This window comes from Typopeltis vanoorti, chromosome 23, assembly GCF_054136105.1.
Source record: "Typopeltis vanoorti isolate ZY-2024b chromosome 23, IOZ_Tvanoo_1.0, whole genome shotgun sequence".
Lineage (NCBI taxonomy): Eukaryota > Metazoa > Arthropoda > Arachnida > Uropygi > Thelyphonidae > Typopeltis > Typopeltis vanoorti.
This window is the reverse complement of record NC_143571.1, coordinates 27,678,915-27,691,218: the sequence shown is the minus strand read 5'-3', so window position 1 is coordinate 27,691,218 and position 12,304 is coordinate 27,678,915. Positions and strand designations below refer to the sequence as shown.

Here is a 12,304-nt window from a genome sequence, read left to right as displayed (position 1 = left end):
CCATATTAATATGTGGTAAACCACTAAACTCTCCTGACATCTGACACTGTAACCACAACAGATAGCGGGGAATATGAAAAGCATCTTGCTTCACCCCTAAAGATATAAATGTCAATTGTCATCCTAAATGTGTTTTAACTGTATATTGGTAATTCTGTAATAAGATAAAAATCTTTTGCCTCTATGGAAGGAGATATAAGAGCATTTCTCAGTCATTTTAAAGCCATTTTCTCTACAAAACTTTACACTATTATTTATCCAGATTAGTTTATAAAATAAAGTATATCATCAGAGACTTTAACTGCATAAAAAGCAATAAATCTTCAGTACAGAGTATAAATTGAATATGTTAAAGATACTGGGAGATGTCATTAATAAAGGGGAGAAATGTCAGAGGACCATGGTTAGAGCATTATGGTATCTTTAGCTGTTGCATCAAATATATGAGAAAGAGCTGCGATTCCAGTATGTTTCCTGATAAGATTGATATTCTCACAGGCTTTGGAGAAGTCTGTGTTGATGATGATTGTTACTCTCAAAGGATGGGCATATAATTCTTAAATAAGAGTAGCGAAATGGTAGTAGATCACCCATGCACAAGTACATGTTACTGTGATTAAGTTTAGAATGTAAAGGAGAAATAATATCACAAAATATGCTAAGTAACTTAACAGACTGAATTTTAAAAACTATATCTGACAGAATTTTTGAACAATTTCTTGCTATCATTAGTGCGTTATATCATGGTTAATGAGATGGAATAACATCTTATTAATGATCTTGTAAACGGATTAGTTAAGCATCAGTGAAGAATAACGGATTGCATTCATATAGGTTGATGGTTTTTATTTGGAAAGTACTGCATAGTTTGAAAGCAGGAAGACACTTTTAAATCCAAATGATATGGACTGAATAAAAAAAAATATCGACAGAGTATTAGCTAAGCAGACATAATCAGCCAAAATAGCAGGAATGCTGTACAGTCCAGCACTTTTGTTAAAGCTAATGAATTATTTTTGATTTATATCATTCATGTTTTATATTGCTATGCATTCAGCTATAAAGAGTCTGTTGATAACCTTTCATCCTGCATTTAGATTCTATTAGTTTTATTAGCAAGTTTGAATCATGCTATATTTTGTGAACTTAGCAATGCCAAAAATAGATATTGCAGATCTGTCCCTAAAAGTAAATGTAAAAAAATTATCATGACATCTTGTATTACTTTATTTAATGATGAAATAAAATCATTCCAAGTAAATTTAATTATAGGAATATGAAACACTTAACGGTCATTTGAGACAACAAGTAGCAGAACTGAAAGAGAAATTAGAAGATGCAGTAGAACAGATGGAAAAAACTTCAAATGAATATATAAAGTTAAAGGTAAATTCTTTTGAAACTAAATTTTATACAGTTTTTGTTAAAAGTACATTTGCATGATATTAGTGATTCTAATACCTGAAGTTTTCCTTTTAAATCATACAAGGCATGCTATTGAAAGTTCTCTTCATTATTAATGATATTTAGTGGTATAAAGGGAAAAATTCCCAGGTTTTTTTATAGTCTTTCATTATACAGAGTTTTTTGCATTATAGACAAAGTTTGGCAGCTGATTTAATCCTTGGTTGCAAATTCTGGAATCTTAGGTTCAAATTAAGTTTGATAATGTATACTGAATTTTAGTCCTGCATTTCAGTGAGTGTCTGTAACACATCTGTTCCATTTTAAAACTTTGTTATACAGTTTATCACCTACAAAAAAAGTGTCTGTTAATTTAATTTAATAAATGAAGTCACTTAAGTGTCCAAGCTAGATAATTGAGAGGCCACATTGCCTGCAAGAAATACAGGGAAAAAAAAGACTTCTCATCCAGTGTCCAGTCCTTATGTTCCTTGTAGTAGACCCTATTACTAGGTAATTGGGACTAAGTTAATCAAATTTGTAGTCTGTGTTGGTTTAAACCACATAAAAATATGATGGTATATGATCACTATGATCACGACATGATCGTGCTAGTTTGGACATTGTCCAATAAATAAACAAGGTTCTTGCTGTTTTTATTAGGAAACTAAGTTTCTACTGACAGGAAACAAAGGTGAATAGTGAAAAGTCAGCTGCTGATTTGAATCTCAATCTCAATGGAATTAAAGCTAAACACTATCAGAGTAAGAAGCATTGCTGTTAAAAGAGAGCAGAGAATTGTAGAAATATTATGGCATAATTGCTGTTAGTGAGATTAAAAAGGCAAAAACAAGGGAGATGCTTCTAAATAATACTGTAAGTTGCTAAATTTGGACAGTAGTGATCAGGGAAAAGAAGAAGTGGTAGTAGCTGTCACCAAGGTAAACTTTTTGAATGGTAGGCAACTTCATGGATGATACAGGAAAAGAGCTTCTCACCTGATGATCTCATATAGAGGTGATAGCATTTTCCCTTTAGGAATGAAACTAATGCTTACAGACATAATCCTCATTGATCATAAAATATTACCAGAATCACATACATTTAATTTAAATGTCTATTTGTAATATTTTTGGCCAAGTTTCATAGCCATTGTCAATGCAGTTATTAAACTTAGCCAAAAATTTTACGAATAAAGACATTTAAATTAAACATAAGTGATTCTGGTAATAATATTTTATGATGAATTCTTCCTTTTACATCTCAATTTTTAAAGGCATAATCCTAATTGCTCGTGATAGTTTAGTTGCTTTTGCATGATTTAAACAACCAACCAGCATTTTGTTCTGTGAAGCATTACCTGGAAACTGCTTATGACAAGTCTTTTCCAATAAGTGACAACCAAATGGATTTATTATTTAACACTTGTTTCAGTCACTGGCTCTTTCTGAGCAGATGGCACTTTGTCAGTGTTGAAAAATTCAAGACTATATACCAAGAGTTTGTTTTTTCCCTGCAATTTTATGAATGCAAAAAATAAGAAATGTGAAAGTTCTGAAACTCTTTTGTAATCCTTGTATTAATAATGTAAAATCCTTGTAATAATGTAATGCTCTTCTCGTAGAAAGGCTTAGACATTAGATATACATGTTTATTAATTTACTTAAAGAATTTACAACGTACAAATGATATAAATTAAAATTAAACTTTAATCTATATTCCAATATTTTGCAACGTCACGTTGCCATTTTCACAGGAACTTAAAATAAAGACATGCACGCAGGCACTACACACAGTAACTGAGGACGAAGCAGGAAGCTGTTGTTTCTCCTAAAAGTCCTGATGGTGCCCCCCTAGCAGGCTATGTAAGTATTCTCGGCAGTTGGGCTGAAGGTCTTCTGATGTAAGTTTCCCAAATTTGGGGCAGTCTCATGCAGCCAAATTTGTTGAGGTTTGGTATTTCTTAGGGCTGAGGCTGATTCCATGAATAGCCTTTGAAATTTGAATTTACTATGGTGTATAACCGTGGCTTTCTTCCACCATATTCTGTGGTGAGTATCCAGGGCATGGTCTGCAAGACCAGAGTGGCTGTAATGGTGAAAACGAATGTAGTCCTTGTGTTCTGATATTCGCTGTCCTGTCTGTTTGGCCAAAATAGGACAGCTTACAGCTGCAAGGGACCTGGTATACACCAGGTAGGTCTAAGGGAGGTGGTTGGTTTTTAGTGGAGTGGATAAGGGATGCCAATTTTTTATATGGTCTGTAACAAGAGGTCAAGTTATGTTTTTTCAGGATTTTGGTAATTTTTTCCGAGGTGCCTCGGATGTAGGGAATGGTGAAGAATTTAGAATAATCCTTGTTGTGAAGCGGGGTGGTTGTGGTTAACTGGTGTCAATATTTTTTGGATTTTTTTTTGAGGGGGAAGTAGCCATTGGCTGAGAAAGTGTTGAGGATGTGGTTTAGTTCAGTGGTTAGGGCATTATCATTTGAACAGATAAGTTTAGCCCTGTTGTGTAGTGTCTTAATAACGCCATATTGTTGTGAAGGGGGGGGGGGGAGATTGTTAGTGAATGTATCTGCCTGTATGGGTGGGTTTTTTATAAACTGAGAAAACCAAGGTTCCATCAGGCTGGTGGGTGACTAGTGTGTCTAAGAAAGGGAGGCTGTTGTTTTTCTCTTTTTCCAGGGTGAACTTTATTCTGGGGTGAGAGGAGTACATCGGAGCCATGTGGCCAAGTAGCGAACACATCATCAATGTAGCGAAGCCATATGGTTGGTTTCTGTGGGGCAGAGTTTAAGGCTTTCTCTTCAAAAGTCTCCATAAAAAAGTTAGCCAAGGGTGGGAGGAGTGGTGAACCCATGGCTGTCCCCTCTATTTGTTTGTAGAATTTTCCTTGCCAAACGAAATAGCCTGAGTTCATAGTGAACTGAAATAGGGCTGAGATATCGGGAGGAAATTTAGCTTGGATTAGTTCTAAGGTTTCTTTAAGTGGGATTTGTGAATAAGGAGGAGACGTCAAAACTGACCATTATGTCAGTATGTTAGAGTGAAAGGTTTTCTATGCTGGCTTTGAAATGGGCTGAGTTTTTTTATGTGTGATGGTGTGTTGCCAGTGTAGCGTGTGTGAACGCTTTGGCCAAATGTTTAGCTAATTCGTATGTGGGGGAATCAATGCCATTCACTATGGGACGTAATGGCACATTTTCTTTTTGTTTTATGTTGTTGTTAATTTTAATTTATATGTTGTAAATTCCTTAAGTAATTTAATAAAAATGTAGTGCTCTGGTAGATAATTGTACAAGTTGAATTGCATCATTCTATCATAGATTTAGCATCTCTACCAGTTTTCCTAATTTCTTAGTATAATCTCATTTTCAGGAGAGTTGGAGAAGGGGATTCAAAGAAGGAAAAGCAAAAAGTTAAGGCTAATTTATTGGGTTATTCATATAGTAATTTCCATCAGTAAAAGGATTGGATATCTGTAGTAAATTCAAACACACACACACACATATATATATGTAGCACTGTGGTTGTATGATAGAAAGGAGAAAGTTATTGACATTTTTATATTCATTTTTGCTTTGTAGGAAAGCTGAATTGGCATAGATTTGTACAGAATTATACTTTATACTAAACAAATTTTGTTTAGTATACAATGTATTTTTCCTGTAAGAGTCAATTTTGGAAACTACACAAGTCTGTAGATACTACTACACAAATTCCACACTGTTGTTATAGGAAAGTTGAAGTGGCAAAGATTTGAATAGAATTCTAAAATTTTTATAGGAAGCTTGGAAACTACAATCTTCAAATTTTGAATTATCCCTCATTTAATTTCAATCAAGGGATAACAGGGAACAGTATATATATCTTTATACATCTTTATACTGCTTCCTATTAGATTTGTACAGAATTATAAAAGTTTCCCAAAATTATCTAAAGGTTGCAGAAGGCTTTGTTTTGTACAGTGTATTTTTCCTATAAGAGAGTCAGTTTTGGGAACTACATTCTATAGATATTATTATTTATTATTATATGGATATCTCCATGGAGTCAGAAGACACATTGTGAGAGATCCACACAATTGAGGTGAAGTACTTTTCATACTTTCCCCCTCAAACTCATTCACTGTCTGGACACTCACAAATAATTCTGGCAATCAATTCCACTCACTTCTCACTCTCCAAGCAAAAAATCTAGTCTGTACATCCTTGCTAATCACACTGTTGCACAACTTCCAGGGATGACCTATAGCTCTCTCTCTCTCTCTATTCATCATGTACTGAAAATTAAAGATTATTTAAATTAAGATTAAAGATTAAATGAAAATTATATTTAGATTAAAGATTAAATGAAAATATTAAAGAGGTTCTATAAGAACCTCTTTAATAAGAAAGTTTCCTGTAAACTTTCCTTTTCGATCCTTGCTAGCTGAAACTTATATTGAGTAACTTCATTTGCACGTTCTCATAGTCCACACACACACACACACACACATTGACATACCATTCAGTCCCACTTCTATATTCATATTGATATATTTCAATATGTTGAGTACCTCCAGTTCATCTCCTTCAATTCTCACATTAGTTTCTTAAACTAATGTGAGAATTACTGATGGTGACTGCAGTCACATCAGTAACTGTAGTCACCATCTGGATGATACACCTTTGCAAAGTGATCACTAAGCAGTTGAAGTATTTCTTTTGCTTCTGTCATGTTCCCATAAAGTTATCTTTCTATATTTATGCTTCCTCTTGCTACATAATGAAAAATAACTCTTTTGGATTTACTTTGGCTTACTTAGCTAATTTTCTCTAATAATATGATTTGGCCTTTCTTAATATACTAATTGTCCTTCTTGCTTGCACTTTATACTGCTTATGAGTATGCTGATCACTGTTTTCTTCATATTTCCTCTATAGTGTTTTCTCTTTTTTGCAGCTCTTGCTTTATACTCATTCACTTAATCCCCACTTGGTTTATCCTCCTGACCATGAATATGTCATCTTATACCACTTCTCTTAAACCATCTCTGACCATTTCTCATGTGCTACTGACATTCTTTCCTTGTAGCTATTTTACCCATGGCACCACTCAAAGATGTTTCATAAATATGTCATAATTACCAGCTTTAGTTTAATCCTTTATCCAAGTGTGAGCAAACAAAGTTTGTGCCTGAAAGTATCATCAGGACTGGGGTAAGGTGGTATAACACCAGGGCACTCCTTGCAAAGGTGGAGCAAGCTACCAACAATCCTATCTCAGTATCTCCCATAATGGAAAACACATCTCCTTGCGGATATGTCTAATGTTATGCATTAAGGGAAGGGCCACAACCCAGACTAGTTTCGACCTTTATTGAGGTCTCTTCAGTGGGAGCCAGGCTCCCACTGAAGAGACCTCATTTATTTATTTATTATACTCTAACCAAGTGAAAAATAAACTTTCAACATCTTTCTCTAAATCCAGAGTAATTTATTAAAAAAGGGTGGCACACCATTTGGTAACTCCTATAGGTAGAGATGACCTGCTAATGCTTCTGCCTGGTATCTCCACTTGGGCCTGGCTCCCACTGAAGAGACCTCAATAAAGGTCGAAACTAGTCTGGGTTGTAGCCCTTCCCTTAATGCATAACATTAGACATATCCGCAAGGAGATGTGTTTTGCATTATGGGAGATACTGAGATAGGAGTGTTGGTAGCTTGCTCCACCTTTGCAAGGAGTGTTCTGGTGTTATACCACCTTACCCCAGTCCTGATAATACCTTCAGGTGCAAACTTTGTTTGCTCACACTTGGATAAAGGATTAAACTAAATTTATTATACTCTAACCAAGTGAAAAATAAACTTTCAACATTATGAGCTTTATAGTTCAACTTAAACCCCTCCTTGACAGGAAATTCCACTTGTTTAGCAACCACCCAGAAAAAGACTGTATGGTAACTCCCCAATTGGAGGCAAGGTGTCTACTTTGGTTATGATACAACTTCTGATGATATTACAAGCTCAAGCACTCTCAAATCTCTGGTCTCCTCCATGACATGATGTTTTTTTTTATCCATTAGCAGCTGTATAAATTTTACTTTCAACTTTGCCATGCCCTTTCCTCCCTCCAATCTATGTCTTCATAGTTTAAGGCCCCCCCATAATAACATTAGCACAATGAGTGCTTGGCTTGCACTCATTGTGCTAATGTTCCAGCCTCATTGGACAACACTCTCCAAACATCAAACCCTAAAATTATTTAAATGCAGCCCATCAGGAGTATACAAATTCTTTCATCCATCAAATTTATTCCATACATATCACACCCCTGCAAGAAAAAGTGACATAAGTCAAAATTTTTTGACTTGTGTTATTTAAACAAAATTAATATCTATATTATTTTTAGTCCACGCAGTTAGCCTAGTGGCTTTGCACTTTGGAACCATATGACTGGGGAAGGAATGTCCCAGGTTCGATTCCCGTCGAAGATATGAGGAATTTGAGGATCTTCCTCAGCCATACTAAGTTAGATGGTCTTGGGCATGGGCAGTAGGGTTTTTCATCCCGCAAGCAGGCAAACCGGCCCCGTGAACATACACTACTACAGCCAAAAATATATCCCACCCAGCGACAGGTTGGTTGGGAGTGGTACTAACAAGAAGTCGCATCTAAGTAGCACGCGGACCCTGCATAGGAAGCGGGAATAATGCATAGTGAAAGAGGAATATCTATATTATTTTTAGAGAACTTGCACGAAACAATTTTTGATTGGCTCTTAGTTACCTTATGTTTAATAATGCTGTAAATAATTATTCTTAAAATATGCAATTTTCTTTCCTCTCTCATGAACAGTTTCATATTTTTGACTTTGTGTCATTTTTCTTACAGTGTGTGTGTGTGTGGGGGGGGGTGTGTGATATATAAACATACTATATTTACATGATATATTTACTTATTTTCATTGACTCATTCACAATCATGGTCCTTCTTTTCAGTTCAGTTTTATCGTACCAAGGTAGTAGACACACAATCTTTACTTTTGCACTCTTATTTTTTGCTTCTATCAGCAACTCTTTCATATCTTCTCTCATTGCATATTTCTCACCTTTCAAATCATTCTTGCTTGACAGTCAATCCTTTCACTTGTTTCCTCTGCAAATTAATAGTTTCACTAACATCCTTGATCTTGCACTTGGGAAACATGCTTTTGTCACTTTCTCATTAAGTACACCTCTTATCATTGAATCTCCATATAATTCCTTTTTCTTACTCCCAGTTTCTTGCACTTTCATACTTTTCCCATCACTTTTTCTTTCATTCTCCCTCCTGCAACAATTGTTTCTCCAGTTTCTCTAGTTCATGTTTTGTCCTCCAACCACTACTTTCATGCTCTCATATGTTGCACACTATCATTCACTATTTCCACATTCCTTATGATACTTTCATTATAATGATGAAAACAGCTTGCATTATCTTGTAATGTTAGTTACTTCATTTTTCCCACTTTCCATGATTCACATTTCTTGCACTTACACATGAAACATTTCTGACATGCTCTCTCCCTCCACTCCCACTTTTGTACATAAACCTTTCACTCTTGGTAATGAATACATGGAACATACACTACATCATGCATAATCTCTCATGCTACACTCATTTAAAAAGGAAGCCTTGGCTGCCATTTTTCTCATATGCATTGGTGTCATGAAAAACGTTTTCTGAACAATATTGCATATTAAATTTCACAAACAAACATGGACACTCAACTTACATTCTGAAGTAAGTAAAATATTAGCAAACATATTGTTTGTAGTATTTTACTCTGATTAATTTTGATCTGAGTAGTGGCTTTCCCATGATGGCTTGATACACACTCAAGGAAGAAGTCTGCTACACATTATAAGATATTATAACAACTTGATGTGAAGTAAGCTTTTTTCTATATACAGAATGTTTACATGCAAACTTTTGTTTACTCATACTTGGATAAATTAAGGATGAAAGAAAGATGTGCTACTAATTCTACCAGTTTGACTTCTTTTTTACTTCTTATTTCAATGTTTTTTTTGCTTCTTATGATGGTGCCTATTTTGAACTGTCTTGATGTTGTGTTCCAGTATCTGTCTGTTCACTGTTTGCCTTAGTTCCTTGGTGAAGCAAATGATGAAAACAGCATGTTTTTTTAGCCAAGCAATTCCCTCCCCCATGCTTAAGCCAAAACAAAATACATTTTGGGTGCTAAGTCCTAAATTGCCAGTCTGTCCTTGTTTTTGTTTAGTATCCATGTGGGCGTGCACTTAACTACTAATGGGGGTGCACCATGTGAAGGTGAGGATTGGACATTAGGTCTCAGCTTGTCTTAAAAGCAGTAATGGAAGTTTCTTCTGAGTTATCTATCTTTGATCCCTTAAGCAGCCCTTTTTGATTAAAAAAAAATATGGAATTTAAATATCACATATAAATAAATATGAAGCTGCATGTTAAAGTAGCTAATCAAAAGTCATCAGAAGACTAATAAAAATAAAGAATATAAATATCATATATAGATGGCAAAATATTCCAGAAGCTATTGAAAAGCTTAGAAATGGAGGAAAGAATACTATAAAAGGAATCAGAGATAACATTACACGTGGGTTCATTATAAAAACTGTAAGGCTATTCTGCATATTAAATAATTACTTTGAAAAATTATTAAATGAAATATGCATTTGTGAAGTAGTAGTAGTAGAATTTATTCATGAATATATTTCAATATTGGAAATAGAAGATATTGTCAGAAATCTGCAGTTTGTCTCCAGTCAACTGGATAGGTGTTATAGTGAGATCTATGCAAGAATACTTGTAAATAGGAACAGAGAAACTTGGAAGAAACAAGCTGGCTTCAAGCAAAATAAGTGTTTGCCAGGATGAGATTTTTTTACTTTAAGACAAATGGTTAAGGAAATCACCAGAATATAACATGAATTTGTATTTATGTGTTAAAGATCTAGAAAGGGTATATCATAAAACACCAAGAGAACAGCTTCTCAAAATGCTACAATAATGTGATTTAAATGTGATATTGGTATTATAGTAGCAGTAGCCTATATTTAGGAAGTTGACTGTTTGAATTGAAGGAAGCAAAGGAGAATTATGTTTAAGACAAAGAGTGCACATTATATCCATTTTTATTCATCTTTATGGGTGACATTTTGATACCAAGTATAATGTCAGGAAGCTGTCATTATATCTAATATAAAATTGGAGATTTTCAACTCATCTCTGGAGTTTCTTTACTTAACTTTACTTTACTCATCTGTTTATATGTAACTTATGATGTTATTCTTCTAAATAAGGTCAATATAAGTCTTCATGATTTATTAACCAGATTGAATAACGGTATAACAAATTTCATATGAAAATCAACCAAAAGACAAAAACTTTGAAAATGGATGATATCCTAGAAAGCATCACATACATTCTCACTGGAGAACCTATAGAATAAGAACATATCTTTGCTATTTAGACAGTTTTAAAGTACAGATGGCAAATTAAATTCAGAAACATATTATAGAGTAAGCAAAGCTGATATAATGGGAGTCAGATGAATAAATTAGTATAAAATAAGAAAGAAATTAATTGTACAAGATGCACATAAGGTAGCGTTCAAACCAGTTTTAACTTTTGTATCTGAGAGGTAGTTAGAAAATAAAAAAGTTGATCAAAGACTATGGATATGAAAATAAGCACAAGAACAGATAGCATCAGTAGGAGAATCATATTAGTAATGAATATATTAAGAAAGAAGTTCACACTCTTAACATTCAAAGTGTGTGAGTATTACTAATCTAAGGTCTAATCTGGTATGGTCACTTAAACAGAATGGAAGAGAGGAAGGTTAGGGAAATAGCTGTTTAATAGCAAGAGAAAGATTCAGATGTCCAAGATCTAAGTTGATTGATGAAGTTAGAAGTGCAATAAAGGACTAAACTAAATAATCTGACAATATTGAAGTCTAACAAATAATAGATTCATTTGGAAGAAGTTATTGATAAGAAGCAAGTGATGATGTAGTTCCATCATAGTATCTTGTACATATTTAGGAATTTGATTATTTTCCTTTAATGATATGTAGAGAGAGAGAGAGAAAATCAGAGAACTATTTTCATGAAATTTGGTATGATCTATTTTATATTATTATTTGACACATTTGGTGGAGAACTAGTAAATTCATAAATTATTGTGAAAGTATTGTATTTATATATAATCAAGCCCGTTCTGAAGAAGTATTGGATAATTTGACCAAAAGCAGTCCAAAAGAGAAAGGAAGAACAGAAATTACAGATTATCTCAATTGGACTGTTTAGTGTTAAATGTTTCAAAGTTTGGAATAATGTGGCATAACCTTGATAGTTTCTTCACTCTTTTGCTCTAGGTACAGTCTGCAGAATCTTTGGCATTGTGATATATTGGTTTGGAAATGTCCTAAGGTGTAGAGCCTCTGCTACTAATGGCTCAGTTAAGTAAGTTTGAGCACGGTTAGTAGTTGGAAGGGGACCAATTGTTCGATGCTGTTGGACTCCCTGGAGGTGTCAAATAATAATAATAATCATAATTACCATCAGATTTGTGTAGTGTGCTACCTGTTTAGTGGTTAAGTTTTAGAAGCACCAAACGTTTTTTAGAATGACTATTGCAACACTTTTTTAGAATGTCAAACATTGACTCAAGAAACATTATGTACATCACATTGTATAAAGAGATGGAAGAAAATAGAAAGGTTAAGCTCTGTTCTGAAAGCAATATAGCTTTAGCATTACTTGAGGCCTTTATTGATCATAGTGTCATTATACCACCTGGTGATGATCATCCATAACCTAAAAGAAAAAAAAAAGGCTAAACAATCTGGGATTTTGTAATTTCTAGAAAAACA

The 12,304-nt window shown here is 34.1% G+C and overlaps 1 protein-coding gene across 1 annotated transcript in view; it reads left to right on the top strand.

The window, feature by feature from the left end:
- Positions 1-12,304, top strand: part of LOC150093712 (centrosomal protein of 290 kDa-like) — a 462,999-nt gene that overhangs the window by 52,224 nt on the left and 398,471 nt on the right. Inside the window, exon 5 of the mRNA XM_090412505.1 lies at positions 1,273-1,386. Coding sequence (XP_090268631.1) covers positions 1,273-1,386 — 114 coding nt within the window. The remainder of the gene's footprint in view (positions 1-1,272; positions 1,387-12,304) is intronic.